At 39.6% G+C, this 18,076-nt stretch overlaps 1 protein-coding gene across 12 annotated transcripts in view; it reads left to right on the top strand.

Moving 5' to 3' along the window:
* Positions 1-18,076, top strand: part of RIF1 (replication timing regulatory factor 1) — a 98,849-nt gene that overhangs the window by 19,855 nt on the left and 60,918 nt on the right. For all 12 annotated transcript variants that reach the window (XM_058442069.1, XM_058442087.1, XM_058442086.1 and 9 more), the window contains 11 exons: positions 4,029-4,180; positions 6,438-6,555; positions 7,811-7,987; positions 8,219-8,329; positions 9,947-10,009; positions 11,271-11,371; positions 13,156-13,242; positions 14,501-14,571; positions 14,771-14,951; positions 16,561-16,668; positions 17,666-17,815. In XM_058442069.1, the coding sequence (XP_058298052.1) occupies positions 4,029-4,180; positions 6,438-6,555; positions 7,811-7,987; positions 8,219-8,329; positions 9,947-10,009; positions 11,271-11,371; positions 13,156-13,242; positions 14,501-14,571; positions 14,771-14,951; positions 16,561-16,668; positions 17,666-17,815 (1,319 nt within the window). The remainder of the gene's footprint in view (positions 1-4,028; positions 4,181-6,437; positions 6,556-7,810; positions 7,988-8,218; positions 8,330-9,946; positions 10,010-11,270; positions 11,372-13,155; positions 13,243-14,500; positions 14,572-14,770; positions 14,952-16,560; positions 16,669-17,665; positions 17,816-18,076) is intronic.

The following is an 18,076-nucleotide window of genomic DNA, read 5'->3' as shown; positions in this document are numbered from 1 at the left end:
CAGGCTGGAGTGCAGTGGTGGGATCTTGGCTCACTGCAACCCCCGCCTCCCAGGTTCAAGCGATTCTCCTGCCTCAGCCTCCTGAGTAGCTGGGATTACAGGTGCCCACCACTACATCCGGCTAATTTTTGTATTTTTAGTAGAGACAGGGTTTCACTATGTTGGCCAGGCTGGTCTGGAACTCCTGACCTCAAGTGATCCGCCTGCCTTGGCCTCCCAAATGCTGGGATTACAGGTGTGAGCCACTGCCCCCAGCCTATTATTTGTGGCTTTCTTACATGTTAGCACTGAGTTGAGTACTTTATGTAATATTTTATTTAATCATCACAATAGACCTGAGATGTAATTATTAATCTGTGACCTCTGGAAAATTACTCAATCTCTCTAAAGTAGTGATTAAACTATTTTAGAGAGATTGAGTAATTTTCCAGAGGTTATATAGTCAGTAGATGATAGGAAGCAGTTGTGATTTCCATGGAATAAAAATTTCAGTGGTTGATGGCCTTACTTCTCTCAGGATCTCTAGAAGAGTACCTAATAGTGGTTTAATATTGATATAGGGAAGTCATTCTTTTTGATTTACTTTAACCTTACCTTCTTATTGTCCAGTGGAGTTTTCTGATAATCACAAGAAAGAATATTTAGCCCCAAACTGGGTTAGTATGAGTACTTAACTAGGTGGTAATCTTAGATTTAATTAATACTGTATGTTTATAAGAGCTGCTAAGTAATGTTGATTTGTATCTTATATTTTTCCTGCCAAACACCATTATTTATCCCATTTTTTCCTCCTTTTAATATGTTTTGTATTGTGATTATTTGCATTAATGTATAATTACTTTTTTTTTTTGAGACGGGGTTTCGCTCTGTTGCTCAGGCTGGAGTGCAGTGGCACGATCTCGGCTCACTGCAAGCTCCGCCTCCCGGGTTCATACCGTTCTCCTGCCTCAGCCTCCGGAGTAGCTGGGATTACAGGTGCTCATCACCAAGCCCGGCTAATTTTTTTGTATTTTTAGTAGAGACGGGGTTTCGCCGTGTTAGCCAGGATGGTCTTGATGCCCTGACCTCGTGATCTGCCCGTCTTGGCCTCCCAAAGTGCTGGGATTACAGCTGCTCATCACCAAGCCCAGCTAATTTTTTTGTATTTTTGGTAGAGACGGGGTTTCGCCGTGTTAGCCAGGATGGTCTTGATCCCCTGACCTCGTGATCTGCCCGCCTTGGCCTCCCAAAGTGCTGGGATTCCAGGTGTGAGCTACGGTGCCGGGCCTTTTTTTTCTTTTTCGTTTGAGATGGAGTCTCACTCTGTTGCTCAGGCTGGAGTACAGTGGCGTGATCTCAGCTCACTGCAACCTCCGCCTCCCAGGTTCAAGCGATTCTCCTGCCTCAGCCTCCCAAGTAGCTGGGATGACAGGCATCTGCCGCCACGTCGGGCTAATTTTTGTATTTTCAGTAGAACCAAGGTTTCACCATATTGGCCAGGCTGGTCTCGAACTTCTGACCTTGTGATCTGCCTGCCTCGGTCTCCCAGAGTGCTGGGATTACAGGCAAGAGCCACCACTCTCAGCCCTATAATTACTTTTATTTAAAATACTGGTACATACATTTTGGGGGCATAGGTGTTTCTGGTTTTTTTTTCTTCCCCCCTTTAGGGTCTTACCCTATCACCCAGACTGGAGTGCAGTGGCTGACTGCAGCCTTGACCTCCTGGGCTCCAGTGATCGTCTCACCTCAGCCCCCTCAAGTAGCTGGGACTACAGGCGTGTGACACCATGTCTGGCTAATTTTTGTATTTTTTGTAGAGGCGGGGTTTGACCACGTTGCCCAGCCTAGTCTCAAGCCCCTGGATTCAAGTGATCCACCTGCCTCAGCCTTCCAGAGTGTTAGGATTATAGGTGTGAGCCACTGTGCTCATTCTACTATAATTTTTAATTGAAATTGTAGCTTATTTTTATGTTTATGAGCTGGCATGTATTTGGGTCTAACTGTAAACCCAGAAGTGTGAGGTAATGTTTGGGACTACAATCTTTAGGAATTAAGATAAAGCATAAGAGTAGTTTAAAGATAGTAAGTTAAAAATAAGTACAGAGCTAGGGAATCCATGACTGATACTGTGGATCGAGGAAGTCATCAAGGAATCAGATGACTGTGTTTTTGCTCTGCCATCTTTGATTTGTCTTAATTGCAGACAGGAAGGAGGGAAGGCAGAAGAGCAGAAAAGACTTCTTCACAGCTTACTCACCTATACCTAGAAATAGCCTTCTAAGAATCTTATATACACATCCACTTAAATTTTACTGGATAGGATGGCCCAATGGCCGAGTAGAAAAAGTAGTCAAAAACTGGGCACCCATCACTGTCCTGTGTAAAATCAGATTTTGTAATTAAAGGAGATTGGTTTATTGCATGGCAATTAATCTCTGCTACTGTAGAGATATTATTATGGAGCTCTTCTCATAAATAGAATAGAGTCCAGGCATGGTGGCTCACGCCTGTAATCCCAGCACTTTGAGAGGTGGGCAGATGACCTGAGTTCTCGAGTTAGAGACCAGCCTGACCAACATGGAGAAACCCCATCACTACTAAAAATACAAAGTTGGCCAGGCATGGTGGCGCATGCCTGTAATCCCAGCTACTTGGGAGGCTGAGGCAGGAGAATCACCTGAACCCGGGAGGAGGAGGCTGCAGTGAGCCGAGATCATGCCATTGCACTCCAGCCTGGGCAACAAGAGTGAAACTCCGTCTCTGAATGAATGAGTGAATGAACGAACAAAAAGAGTAGGAACCCCCAAAAAGGAAGTGAAGACACTGGAGAACTTGTTCACACAGTGATTGCCTTTATTTTCTTATAGAACTGTCAATTGAAATAGCTAAATGGCAGAGTAGTTGTAACAGACATTGTTGAGTGCCATTCCACCAAATACATGGCCTGACTGATGTTTCAGAATCCTTTTCAAGTCTATTTATTTATTTATTTATTTAGGACGGAGTCTCACTCTGTCGCCCAGCCTGGAGCGCAGTGGCACGATCTCAGCTCACTGCAACCTTTGCCTCCTGGGTCCAAGCGAGTCTCCTGCCTTAGGCTCCTGCGTAGCTGGTATTACAGGCGCCACTGCCATGCCTAGCTAACCTTTTCGTAGTTTTAGTAGAGATAGGATTTCACCATGTTGGTCAGACTGGTTTCAAACTCCTGACCTCAACTGACCAGCCCGCCTCATCCTCCCAAAGTGCCAGGATTATAGGTGTGAGCCACCACGCACAGCCCTTTTAAGGTCCTTTTGACAAGTTATTTTAGCACAGACTGTGTCTTAATTTTACATATCCCCAGTCTTACTCATTTGGCATAAATGTTTTTTCTGAAGATTGGATTTAATTTCTATGTTGAATTTTAACAACATGATTATTGTTAAGATAGGGCAGTCCTGAATCTAAATGAATCTATTTAGATTTCAAAAATGTATTAAATCAGTGGCCCCAGTAGTAATGATTTTTGATGGAATATATTAATAATTGATTTTTAAAATGATAGCCTTTTTTGACATAATGTAAACATATGCTTCCATTTCTTTGTCAAATGGGGATAATGAGAATGCTAAAGCAGCTAGGACAGTATTTCTCAAAGTTTTGGCATTTTGTGCTGGATAATTTGTTTTTCGGGACTGTCCTGGTGTGTTGTTGAAGTTTAGTAGTGTCCCTAGTCTCTACTCACTAAGATGTCAGTAGCATCCCCTCATTTGTAACCAACCTAAGGTATTTCCTGGTGGGAAATTGCCCCAGCATACAATATCTAATAAATATTACTTACTTGTTTTAAAATATATTTTTGACTTATTGAGTGTTTTTGGTTCGGCTGTACTGCAGTTTATCAAAATGCAAGTTTTGGGTAGAGCAAGGACAGCCTGGGGATTTATTTAAAAAAATATATTTTAAAATCTGTTCTTCTGCTGTGATAAAAGACTATAGCACAGCTAATGTTAGAGTTAATCTTTAGCTTGGACGTCTCTTTAACTGTGTGCTTATTTTCTTTTAAGATATTCTGTGTAGTGCAAAAAGACTCAAGTTGTTAATGCAGCCTTTGAGTTCCATCCATGTGAGGACAGAAACTCTAGCATTAACAAAACTAGAAGTCTGGTGGTATTTACTGATGAGACTTGGACCTCATCTTCCTGCTAATTTTGAACAGGTAACATTACAAGTGTTGACTATAGCACTTTATGTTTTTGTTAATGTGTTCTTAAATTCTTACCAATGTAATCTTTTAGTGTTATTTTTGCTATTTATTAGCACACTAGAACATATAAAAGATCTTTCACTTTACTGGCAGAGAACTTAAATTCATTTCCCACAAGGGATATTGTTCAATTGCTTGAAATGGAGCCCCTTTACCTGAAATGTTTTTATTTATTTATTTTGAGACAGAGTCTTGTTCTGTTTCCCAGGATAGAGTGCAGTGGTGCGATCTCAGTTCACTGCAACCTCCACCTCCTGGGTTCAAGTGATTATCCTGCGTCAGTCTCCCGAGTAGCTGGGACTACAGGCGTACAACCACACCTGGCTGATTTTTTGTATTTTTTAGTATAGACAGGGTTTGACCATGGTGGCCAGGCTGGTCTCGCACTCCTGGCCTCAAATGATCTGCCCATGCCAGCCTCCCAAAGTGCTGGGATTACAGGCATGAGCCACAGCGCCTGGCCCTGAAATGTTTTTTAAATCAGGAAGTACTCAAATATTCATTCTTACTCTACAAGCATTATGATTTTAAAAAGAGTCTTTTTTTCCCTAGAGTGTTTGGAATATAATTGAGAAGAAAACCAGCATCAGTGAAATAGAAATCAGCCGGGCGCGGTGGCTCACGCCTGTAATCCTAGCACTGGGAGGCAGAGGCAGGTGGATTGCCCGAGCTCAGGAGTTTGAGACCAGCCTGGGCAACATGGTGAAACCCCGTGTCTACTAAAATACAAAAAAGTAGCCGGGTATGGTGGCATGGGCCTGTAGTCTCAGCTACTCAGGAAGCTGAGGAGAATTGCTTGAACCCAGGAGATGGAGGTTGCAGTGAGCTGAGATCATGCCACTGAACTCCAGCCCGGGCAACAGAGTGAGACTGCATCTCAAAAAAAAAAAAAAAGAAATCAAGTGCTACACTGGGTAGATATAAGGTTGGACCAGTTCTTATTTTTTATTCCTCCCTCCATTTTCTAGGCTGCATAGTGATAACCAATGACTTAATCCTATTTGTAGGTTCTTTTTAATTGTTACACAATGATTTTACGAATTTTTCAGGATTTGCATATCCTTACTGGTGTTTACATATAAAGTTTAATCTTAACCTAAATCTTTTGAGTTATTTGCAATTATTTCCATCCTTGGTTTTTAAATTTTTTTTTTTTTTTTGAGATGGAGTCTCGCTCTGTTGCCCAGGCTGGGGTGCAGTGGCGCGATCTCGGCTCACCGCAAGCTCCACCTCCCAAGTTCACGCCATTCTCCTGCGTCAGCCTCCTGAGTAGCTGGGACTACAGGTGCCCGCCACCACGCCCGGCTAATTTTTTGTATTTTTAGTAGAGACGGGGTTTCACTCTGTTAGCCAGGATGGTCTCGATCTCCTGACTTTGTGATCCTCCTCCCTTGGCCTCCCAAAGTGCTGGGATTACAGGCGTGAGCCACTGCGCCCAGCCTGGTTTTTGAATTTTTTTACAGTTAAAAGGAGCAGCTTTACTAACACCTTTTTCATTTCTTTATCACTTATTTTGGATTTTGGGGGTATATTTTACTTCTGGGGGTATATTTTGGGGGTATATTTTATATTTTACATAAAATATGTCCTTATATTTTATATTTTACATAAAATATGTCCTTATGTTTTATATAAATAGCTGCATAGCAGGGAATGCATTCTTGGACAGGAGGACTTACACTTAAGCTATTATTCAGTTCTTAATTTTTAAATATTGAGTTTCAGATTTATACAACATGAAGTAATTGAGGATCGGCATTGTCAATAATGTAATTTGGATCATAATGAATTTTCCAAATTCTACCATTATAAGGGTCCAATAGGCTAATTCTTTGCATTTGTCCAATACATTAATTGGAATAATTTATTTGGTAACTACATGTGACTGGTACTAGGATGATGTTAGAAATGAGCTTTGTCTTAGTTCGTATTTTCCAAAGTTTTAAAAAGTTAAAATTAGTCTACCAATAATGTGTACCAATTCAGATGTTTATGTATATAAACAAACTTAGGTAATACACATTTAGGGCAAATACAGTTGTTCATATTTTTTCCAAATTCTATTTTTTAGCCTGTTTGTGCATGGAAACGATCTGTAAAATGCAGTATATTAAGGCTCCATTTAATGAAATTTATATTATGTGAGGCTTTTAAAAACTGACAGTTGTATAGTTTATAGATCGATGTTTTCTCTTCTTTTACCCCATAGGTTTGTGTGCCTCTGATTCAAAGTACAATAAGCATTGATTCTAATGCCTCACCTCAAGGCAATTCGTGTCATGTAGCTACATCTCCAGGTTTAAATCCTATGACTCCTGTACATAAAGGTAAGAGGTAGATATTCTTGTTTTTTTTGCTTTTTTAATCAGGCTTTGTTGACCTAGAACCATAGTTTTGAAGTAGGAAAAAAAAAAAGGCTTTGAGAGGTTTTGCTCAGTGTTTTTCGTTTGAAATGAAGCACTTCATAATTTTTAGGTTCGTTACCAAAAAATCCATTATGTTTTCCTGTTTTGTTTTGTTTTTTTAATATTACTGTTGTAAGCGCATTGTTGTGGTTAGAAGACGGATGTTTTTTCAGTACATTATGTGAGGTACATTACAAAAAAAGCCTCAGAGCAGCTAACGTGAAACTGTTGATTTTAGAACCAGAATCTTAGTGCTATTAAAAACAACACATCGGCCGGGTGAGGTGGCTCACGCCTGTAATCCTAGCACTTTGGGAGGCTGAGGCCGGCAGATCACTTGAGGTCAGGCGTTCGAGACCAGCCTGGCCAACACGGTGAAACCCCGTCTCTACTGAAAATAAAAAAATTAGCCAGGCATGGTGGTGGGCCCCTGTAATACCAGCTACCTGGGAGGCTGTGGCAGGAGAATCGCTTGAACCCCAGGAGGCGGAGGTTGCAGTGAGCCGGGATCTCGCCACTGCACTCCAGCCTGGGCGACAGAGCGAGACTCAGTCTCAAAAAAACAAAACAAGAACAACACTTTAGCCAGGTGCAGTGGCAGGCACCTATAATCTCAGCACTTAGGGGGGCTGAGGTGGGAGGATCACTTGAAGCCAGGAGTTCGATACCACCTGTGCTACGTAGTGAGAGTCTGTCTCTACAAAAAATTTAAAAATTAGCTGAGCACAGTGGCATCCATCCATCTATAGTTACAGCTACTTGGAATGCTGATGGGAGAATTGCTTGAGCCCAGGAGTTTGAGGTTATAGTGAACTATGATTGTACCACTGCACTGCCGCCTTGGCAGTACGAGACTGTGTCTCAAAAAAAAAAAAAATCTTAGCAGTTATAAAGTGCCTCTTTATGTATATCATTGAAAGACATATGATATACATATGTATATCATAGAAAGGCGTATGATATACGTATGTATATCATATGTATTATTTTATGTTTGCCATCTGAGTCTTCAAAATTTATGTTACAGAATACCTGCATATTAATATTTCAAGGTATGGATTAATGCCTGAGACGTTTAAACTCTGTTTTTAAAAGTTTCGTTGAAATGAAATATATGCATTTGGGTAGCTAATATAAAATAAGCTTGTATGACTTACCCTTTTTTTTTTTCTTAAAGGTGCTTCCTCCCCATATGGAGCCCCGGGAACTCCCCGAATGAACCTGAGTTCGAATTTAGGTGGAATGGCCACAATCCCTTCCATTCAACTTTTGGGACTTGAAATGTTGCTTCATTTCTTGTTGGGTCCAGAAGTCTTGAGTTTTGCTAAGCAAAATAAACTTGTGCTGAGCTTAGGTATTTAAATGTTTTAAGAATAATTTTAATTACTAACAGTCTAGGACTTAATGCATTGGGGTGAGGAGAGATGTTATTTTTTCACAGCCAAAATATTTTATAATTGTTTATGAAATATGAATCTTTTATAAAAAACACATCTACTTAATAGACATTTTAAAGTTTTATAGTGAGAAATGTATTTCAGAAATCTGTTGTTTTACATAATTATGTTTTATTCTCCCCTTTCAGAGCCACTGGAATATCCATTAATCAGCAGCCCTTCTTTTTTTTCCAAACATGCAAATACAGTTATCACTGCTGTTCATGATAGCTTTGTTGCAGTTGGAAAAGATGCCCCCGGTAAGAGAATTTGATTTATTACTTGCTCAAATGTGTGTTTAAAAAGAAGAAAAAATAGGTCAGTCACAGTACCTCACACCTGTAATCCCAGCACTTTGGGAGGCCGAGGTGAGTGGATCACTTGAGCTCAGGAGTTCGAGACCAGCCTGGGCAACATGACAAAACCCTGTCTCTACAAAACATACAAAAACTAGGTAGGCATATTGGCAGATACCTGTAGTCCCAGCTACTCGGGAGGCATAGGCATGAGAATTGCTTGAGCCCAGGAGGTGGAGGTTGCAGTGAGCCAAGATTGTGCCACTGCACTCCAGCCTGGGTGATAGAGCAAGACTCTATTAAAAAATAAAAAATAAGATAAAATAGCAAATATTTATATGGTGCCACCTACTGGCCAGATTATGCATTGAGAACTTTATATTTATTCATTTAATTTTCGCCGTAACATTCCATGTTAGTTCATTTTACAAATGAGGAAACTGGGTTATACAGGAAATACATAAGTTGGGCAGAGTCACTTACGAGTGGTAGTACTGTGTCAGGCTCTGTGGCTCTAGCATCTGTGCCTAAACTCCTGTGTTATATGTCCTATCAAATAATGAGGAAAGGCAATTTCAAATATTGTTTGCTGTTTAACAAACAACTGGGAAAAGAATCACAATGAATCACATAATTTTTTTCTATTGGTTGTTAGATACCCTTCTGAATCTCCGTGAACAATCTCTGCCTCAAAAGTAGTGGGCATTCAATTCAGAAAAGAAAGATAATAGAAAAAAAGATAAAGCAATAACCCTTAGTTACACAATTCATTGTTAACATGTTATAATTGTTTTTTTTTTTTTTTTTGAGACGGAGTCTCGCTCGGTTGCCCAGGCTGGAGTGCAGTGGCGCAATCTCAGCTCACTGCAAGCTCCGCCTCCCGGGTTCACGCCATTCTCCTGCCTCAGCCTCTCCGAGTAGCTGGGACTACAGGCGCCCGCCACCATGCCCGGCTAATTTTTTGTATTTTTAGTAGAGATGGGGTTTCACCGTGGTCTCCATCTCCTGACCTCGTGATCCGCCCGCCTCGGCCTCCCAAAGTGCTGGGATTACAAGCGTGAGCCACCGCGCCTGGCCTTATAATTGTTTTAAGGAACACATTTATGGCTGGACATGGTAGCTCACGCCTGTAATCCTAGCACTTTGGGAGGCTAAGGTGGGAGGTTCACTTGAGGCAGATGTTTGTGACCAGCCTGGGAAATGTAGTGAGAGTGCTATCTTTACAAAAAATAATTAGTTGGGTGTAGTGGTGTGTACCTATAGTCCTAGCTACTTGGGAGGCTGATGTGGGAAGACTGCTTGAGCCCAGGTTGTTGAGATGACAGTGAGCTATGATTGTGCCACTGTACTCCAGCCTTGACAGAGCAAGACCCTATCTCAAAAAATAAACATATTTAGTTTCTACAAACAAAAACGAAGTGATAGTGTTTTATAAACTTACTACAGGGTTGAATATCATGAGGAAAATTAAGTATTGTTCAATTTATTTGTTTAATGTAAGGAAGTAAAGGGAGAGTGTTAGTCATAGTACGTAGTCATATGTACTTCATTTAAAATACTCAAGTTTATTTTGTTTGACAGATGTGGTTGTCAGTGCTATCTGGAAGGAGCTAATTAGCTTGGTGAAGTCAGTTACTGAATCAGGTAAGCACTATTACACTGATCAAATTTTTTTTTGAAACAGGTGGTGATCAGATGATTTTTATAGCATCCGGTGAATTTTTTGGCAATATATAAAATTTACTTTAGAAGTATTTCTTGCACTACCATAGCTTCCAGTTTTTAATTTGTAGTTAATGCTTGAACAACACTGGGGTTAGGTGTGCTGACCCACCACACGGTCGAAAATCTACGTATAACTTTTGACTCCACCAGAACTTAACTACTGATAACTTACTGTTGATTGGAAGCCTTGCTGATAACATAAATAGCTGATAAACACATATGTTATGTGCATTATATGCTGTGTTCATTAACAATATAGTAAATTAGAGAAAAGAATGTTAGGAAAATCATAAGAGAAAACATAGCCATTAAGTGGAAACCGGTTATGTTCTTGTCTTTTATGTTGAGTACACTAAGGAGGGAAGAGGAGGGGTGGAACTTGCTGTTTCTGGGATGGAAGAAAATGTGAATATGAGTGAACTCATGCCATCCAAACCCGTGTTGTTCAAGGGTCAACTGTACTTAGTATTGTTGATTTAGAAAAAAATAAATAAATTTTTACAGCTCTCTGTATAGTCATCTCTAAAATAACATGCTTAGAAATACACCCTTCTAGCCGGGCGTGGTGGCTCATGCCCGTAATTCCAGAACTTTGGGAGGCCGAGGCAGGCGGATCACCTGAGGTCAGGAGTTTGAGACCCATCTGACCAACATGGAGAAACCCCGCCTCTACTAAAAATACGAAATTAGCCAGGCATGGTGGTGCATGCCTGTAATCTCCAGCTACTCGGGAGGCTGAGGCAGGAGAATTGCTTGAACCTGGGAGGCGGAGGTTGCACTGAGCTGAGATGGCGCCATTGCACTCCAGCCTGGGCAATAAGAGTGAAACTCCAAAAAAAAAAGTAAATACACCGTTCTCGGCCAGGCATGGTGGCTCATGCCTGTAATCCCAACACTTTGGGAAGCTGAGATGGGCGGATCACCTGAGGTCAGGAGTTTGAGACCAGCCTAGCAAACCCATCTCTACTAAAAATATAAAAATTAGCCAGGCATGGTGGTGCACACCTGTAATCCCAGCTACTCAGGAGGCTGAGGCAGGAGAATCGCTTGAACCCAGGAGGTGGTGGTTGCAGTGAGCCAAGATTGTGCTCCTGTACTGTACCAGCTTGGGTGACACAGCAAGACCCTGTCAAAAAAAAAAAAAAAGAACTATACCCTTACTTTTTTTTTTTTTAAATAGGTAACAAAAAAGAGAAACCAGGTTCTGAAGTTTTGACTCTCTTATTAAAGTTTTTGGAAAGCATAGTAAAGTCTGAAGTATTTCCTGTATCAAAAACGCTGGTAAGTATAATACCCATATGTTGGACTTTAAAAACCATTTTCTGAAGTTAAATTTTATATTGAAGATATTTGCACAGATCTAGTTGGGGAAGACTTTTTTTGTATCAAGCATTCATCAGCAGTCTAGTCCTGTTGCAATAAGTGCCATTCTATTAACTGTAGAGTCATTTGAAACCTTTTTAATAAAGTGAGTATAACAACAGACACAAAAGTCTTCAGTGTGGTAAGAAAAAAGTATCCGCCATACAGAGAAAAACTAGGGTAAAGGACATGAAACCTGAACTGAAGAAACTCAGATGTCCTTTATTTTTATGACAAGATTGCTGAAAACTACTAATAGTTAGCTGGTACTTTGTTTTAAATTAACTTTTTTAACCAAGATAATTACTTTGGTATTAAAACACATTTTTTTTTTAAACCCGTGTAGTACAGGAAGAAAAGTGAATTGGATATGATTTTGATGATATGGGCATCTCAAAATAAGCTCCAATGGAACAAACAATACCCTTAACTTCTGATTTTGTTTTCCTTTATGCACTTTGACGGTTACTTGTTGTGTGGCAGTATAGCATAGTGGTTAATATCAAGGGCTCTGGAGCAGACTAGGTTGAATACCAGCCTAACTATTTATTAGCTGAGTAAATTTGTGCAATTTATCTATTCCCTTGGCTTTGCCTAACCCCATATGTAAGGAGGGAATGTAGCAGTAGTTAAAGACTAAATGAATTGACACATGGAAAGTACTATGGGCCAGGAACAAACTAATACTGTCTATTATTATTACTGATCTGTTTCAGATGACAATATGTGAAAATGTATTTTCACTGACATAACTCTTCTATAACATTTAAGTTATGTAGTGCATGTTCATACCAGTATATTACCGCTGGGCATGGTGGCTCACATCTGTAATCCCAGCACTTTGGGAGGTCAAGGTGGGCAAATTGCAAAAATTAGCCAGGCGTGGTGACGTGCCTGTAATCCCAGCTTTTATGGAAGCAGAGGTGGGAGAATCACTTGAGCCCATGAGGTTGAGGCTGCAGTGAGCCGAGATCGTGCCACTGTAATCCAGCCTGGACAACAATGAGACCCTGTCTCAAAAAAGAAAAAAAAGGGAGTATGGTAGTATTTTTGGAGAGCAATTTGGTAGTCTCAGTCAGTTTGATTTAGCAATCTTAGACCCAACTATTAGTTAGCAGTCCTTTGAATATTTGCTTTGGGTACCAGTATAATTAATTGCAGAATTTCTATTAGTAGTATAAAAAAAATAGAAATAGCCCCAAGGTCTCTTAATAGAAAAATGGTTGACTAAATAATGGACATTCATATAGCAATATTTTTATATATTGACGCAAAAATTCTGTAACAAGGTAAAATGAAGGTTAGTTGCAGAGTTTAATATCATTAGTGATTTACAATGTAATGGCTTTAATGGTTTAAAGGAATATGTGTATAACTGGCTGCCCAAGAAGTTGTGTGTTTTTCTGTGTACTTACATATACAGAAATTTAGAAGGTCTAGGAAAACAGACTCTGAACTGAAAATATTGATTATCATTGGAGATTAAAGACTTTACCTGCTTTTTATATTTCTGTTCGAACTTTTCAAACGGATGCAGTATATTCATATTAGCGAATGAATGTATTTGATCTTTTTTAACTAATGAGATTATATTTATGTTAATGAATGAACATTACTTGTAATTGAGATACAGTTAACACTCAGATTTTTATTAGATAATATTTTTATGGCTAATTTACTGTAAAACCTTTTATCTCTCATAGGTCCTCATGGAAATTACAGTTAAAGGACTTCCTCAGAAAGTATTAGGTTCACCAGCATATCAGGTTGCTAATATGGATATTCTTAATGCAAGTATCTTAAATGTAATATGATGAAGATGGCCAAAAACATTTATACTTCCCTTTTTTATATTTTATTTTATTTTATGTTATGTTATGTTATTTATTTTTGAGACGGAGTTTTGCTCTCGTTGACCAGGCTGGAGAGCAGTGGCACGATCTTGGCTCACTGCAACCTCTGCCTCCCAGGTTCAAGCTATTCTCCTGCCTCAACCTCCTGAGTAGCTGGGATTACAGGCATGTGCCACCACGCCCGGCTAATTTTGCATTTTTATAGAGACGGGGTTTCTCCATGTTGGTCAGGCCGGTCTTGAACTCCTAACCTCAGGTGATCCCCCCGCCTTGCTCTTCCAAATCCTGGGACTACAGGTGTGAGCCACTGTGCCCAGCCATATTTCCCCTGCCTTTTTTTTTTTTTAACGAAAGATAACCTTGTAAAATTCTGAGAGTATTGGATTTGAAGTATATTGACCAAATTAAAGGAAAAACTGATAGTTAATGTAAAGAATTAAATATGCTGCTATGTGAATGAAAAAACTATTTTCCTGGATTAAATAAATGGCTCCAAAAGGAAAGTTTCCTATTTGTTTATATACGATAATAGTGTTGGTTACTGCCATAAATATTGGAAGCTAATGGAAAATGCAATTAGTATCTCTAGGATATAGGCATTGGGATTCCAGTAAGTTTTAAATCGATGTTCTTTTTATATTTGGAATCTCATAATTCCTTGATTTTCTGTGTAGAGGAAACAGCTATGATTAGACTATAAAGAGCTTGATTTTTTTTTTTTTTTTTTTTTTGAGACGGAGTCAGGCTGTTGCCCAGTCTGGAGTGCAGTGGTGTGATCTCGGCTCACTGCAATCTCCTTCTCCTGGGCTCACGCCATTCTCCTGCCTCAGCCTCCTGAGTAGCTGGGACTACAGGCGCGTGCCACCCTGCCCGGCTAGTTTTTTTGTATTTTTAGTACAGACGGAGTTTCACCGTGTTAGCCAGGATGGTCTCGATCTCCTGAACTCGTGATCCACCTGCCTCGGCCTCCCAAAGTGCTGGGATTACAGGAGTGAGCCACTGCGCCCGGCCAAGAGCTTGATTTTTGTGTGTAGTTTATGGAAATAATTTTACTAACATGGTTGTCATACTCTAAGTAATGCCAAAAGTTAAATTTGTCATGCTTAAAACAGTTTTATTTCTTAAATAACCAATTATAAAAAACAAGTGTTCTATTCTTTGTAACTGAGAAGATTGACTTCATTTTCTCCTTCAGGGAACTCCAGCTTTGTTCTTAATTCAATTAATTTTCAACAATTTCTTGGAATGTGGTGTATCAGATGAAAGGTAAGTTTGTACTTTAACTTGAAACTTTGTCTTGGAAAGGTTATGTAATGAATGAGATTATGTACTATTTCATAAGTTTAAGTTTTTTTTTTAAAAAAGGATTCGTTAACATTTTGTCAGTTATTTTAGAATTTTGTTAACATTAAATTAATGTATTCCTGCCAAAAAGTTGATGCATTGTTTATAATTTTTTGTTCAGGTTCTTTCTCAGTTTGGAAGCACTTGTAGGCTGTGTTCTTTCTGGTCCAACTTCACCACTAGCTTTCAGTGACTCAGTTTTAAATGTTATTAATCAAAATGCAAAGCAGTTGGAAAATAAGGAGCATCTCTGGAAAATGTGGAGTGTTATAGTCACCCCATTAACTGAATTGATTAATCAGGTATGAAATAAATCTGCTACATATTTTGGATAATATACCTTTTTTTTTTGTTAGTGCAATTGGGAAATGAATAGAAGTTTGAATTTGAATAGAAGATAGTAAATATTTTTTCTGGTGGAATTGGCAAACGTACTTTTGATTGGTTTTATTGCATTTCTGCCTCACTGGTAAAGAAACTATAACTTAATGGGGACTAATCAGCTTCATTTTCTTCAGTAGTGATTATAAGTGTAGAAGGCTCACATAGATGTAAATTCTTGTCTCTTGGGTTCTTTCAGTAGTTTTATTAACAGGGAATAACAGCGGTTATCTTGACTAGGCTATATATTCCCATAGTTAAGCCACGTTGGTGATTACCTGAAAGCCATATAGCATTTCCTTAAGTCAGGAATCTGTTGAGAGTTGAATAATCTGTGTATTTAAATACTTAAATCCTTAATATTTATCTATTTAACAAAAGTGGGAATAGTGACAGGCTGTGGAGCACAAGTTCTGTTTATGATTTGTCAGCCTCTTTGTCAGTCTTTAAATGGGAATATGCATTCTCTGGGCTAATAGTGCTGTAACTCAAAAATGAAATAACTTGAAGGAATTTTGTTGTTGTTGTTCAGTTGGAATCTCACTCTGTCACCCAGGCTAGAGTGCAGTGGCACAATCTTGGCTCACTGCAACCACCGCCTCCCAGGTTGAAGCGTTCTCCTGTCTCAGCCTCCTGAGTAGCTGGGACTACAGGTGCACGCCACCACGCCTAGTTAATTTTTGTATTTTTAGTTGAGATGGGGTTTCACTGTATTGGTCAGGCTGATCTGACCTCAGCCTCAGCCTCCCAAAGTGCTGGGATTACAGGCATGAGCCACTGTGCTCAGCTTTTTACGTTACAGTTAACGTAGCCCTTGTTTTGGCTACTCAAGCTAGCACACTATTCTTCTGGAAGAAAAGTCATTTACATTCTTAAATAGCTTCCCACTGTTAGAAGGATCACAGAGACCCTTTTTATTGTATTAGTTTTTGCTGGAATCCTGTGTATATACAGTAGAAGACTTTGGAGTTGGCTCTGGGATTCTTTTTTAGAACTTAAACATAGTGCATAATTTCCCCAGGTTGCTAGTAACAAATTACAGCCAACTGGTGACTTAAAACTACAGGGATTTGTTCTCTCACAGTTCTGGAGACCAGCTATCCAAAATCAAGGAGTTGGTAGGATTGGTTTCTCCTGGAGCTCTGAGGCAGAATCTATTCATGCCTCTCAGCTTCTGGTGGTTGCTGGCAATCCTTGACCTTCCTTGGGTTTTAGCTGCATCACTTGACTATGCCTCCATCTTCACATGGTATTGTTCTCTTTGCCTATCCAAATTTTCCTCTTACAGAAAAGACTCCGTTCATTGGATTGGGGCTGACCCTAATCCAGTAGGACCTCATCTGAACATCTGCAAACTTTATTTCCAAATAAGACTACATTCGTAGGTTCCAGGGGTTAGGAGTTAAACTTATTTTGAATCTCATCATTGGGGAACACAGTTTTGCCCACTACTTATAAATAAGTTATGTTACTACTTAGGATTAGAATAAGATGGTAATTTGTCTAACTTCATTATTTTTCTTGTTTTAGACCAATGAAGTAAATCAAGGTGATGCCTTAGAACATAATTTTAGTGCCATCTATGGTGCATTGACTTTACCAGTAAACCACATTTTTTCAGAACAGAGATTTCCAGTGGTAAGGCATTGTCAAGTATTGACTTCTGAGGGATTTGTATTTTTCTGAAAATATTATTTCATCCTTTATAATCAGTTTCCACAATGATTTTTCTTTTTCTTTTTCTCTCTGTCTTTTTTTTTTTTTTGGTGACAGTCTCACATTGTCGTCCAGGCTTGGAGTACAGTGGTGCAATCTCAGCTTACTGCAACCTCTGCTTCCTGGGTTCAAGCAATTTTCCTGTCTCAGCCTCCCAAGTAGTGGGACTACAGGACCATGCCACTGCGCCCAGCTAATTTTTGTATTTTTAGTAGACATGGAGTTTCACCATATTGGTCAGGCTTGTCTCGAACTCCTGACCTCAAGTGATCCACCCGCCTTGGCCTCCCAAAGTGCTGGGATTACAGGCGTGAGCCACCATGCCCAGCCCACAATAATTTCTAAAATAAGACGTCTTTATGACTTTATTATTAGCTTAGGAGAATGATGAAGGACAAGAGAAGTTCTTATGGATCTTTGATAATTTTTGGTGTCATGGTCTTATTTCATCTCTTCAGTTAGATCTCTGGGGTGTGGGGGAAAGGTTATTACCCTGTGTTAGTCTCTTTTTTATTTTGAGACAGAGTTTCGCTCTTGTTGCCCAGGCTGGAGTGCAGTGGTGCAATCTTGGCTCACTGCTACCTCCACCTCCTGGGTTCAAGCAGTTCTCCTACCTCAGCTTCCCGAGTAGCTGGGATTACAGGCGTTCGCCACTTCGTCTGGCTGATTTTTTGTATTTTTAGTAGAGACGGGGTTTCGCCATGTTGGCCTCGAACTCCTGACCTCAGGTGATCCATCCACCTCGGCCTCCCAAAGTGCTGGGGTTACAGGCGTGAGCCACTGCGCCTGGCCGTTAGTCTCTTTTTTGACACACTGAATGTTGCAGTGTTTTTAAAAAATGTTAAAGATGTATTGATTCTATAAACTTTGATAGATAGGTATATATTAACAAAACTTCTTTTTTTATTGTTATTGGTAGACCACCATGAAGACTTTGCTTAGAACTTGGTCAGAATTATATAGAGCATTTGCTCGTTGTGCTGCTTTGGTGGCAACAGCAGAAGAGAACTTGTGCTGTGAGGAACTTTCTTCTAAGATAATGTCCAGTTTGGAAGATGAAGGCTTTTCTGTGAGTTTGTCCTGATGCTACCTTTTTTTCTTTGTTTTTAAAGGATTCTTTTCAAGTAAATGGAGATAATATTTGTGAACTATCACTTATTGTTGCTTCTATTTATATGTGACAAAGTTGATACTGAAAACTAGTATGCTTTGTATAACAGTTTTGTGTCTCTGGGCTCTAAGGTTCATGTTTTGGAATCATTAACAGTGAAGATCTTTTACTATACTGTGTATCTCTTTGTGCTTGTGTCATTCTAGATTAACACGTCAA

The sequence above is a fragment of the Hylobates moloch genome, unplaced genomic scaffold (genome assembly GCF_009828535.3).
Source record: "Hylobates moloch isolate HMO894 unplaced genomic scaffold, HMol_V3 SCAFFOLD_1, whole genome shotgun sequence".
Lineage (NCBI taxonomy): Eukaryota > Metazoa > Chordata > Mammalia > Primates > Hylobatidae > Hylobates > Hylobates moloch.
The sequence above is the reverse complement of the archived record's forward strand: the minus strand, read 5'-3'. Positions and strand labels throughout refer to the sequence as shown.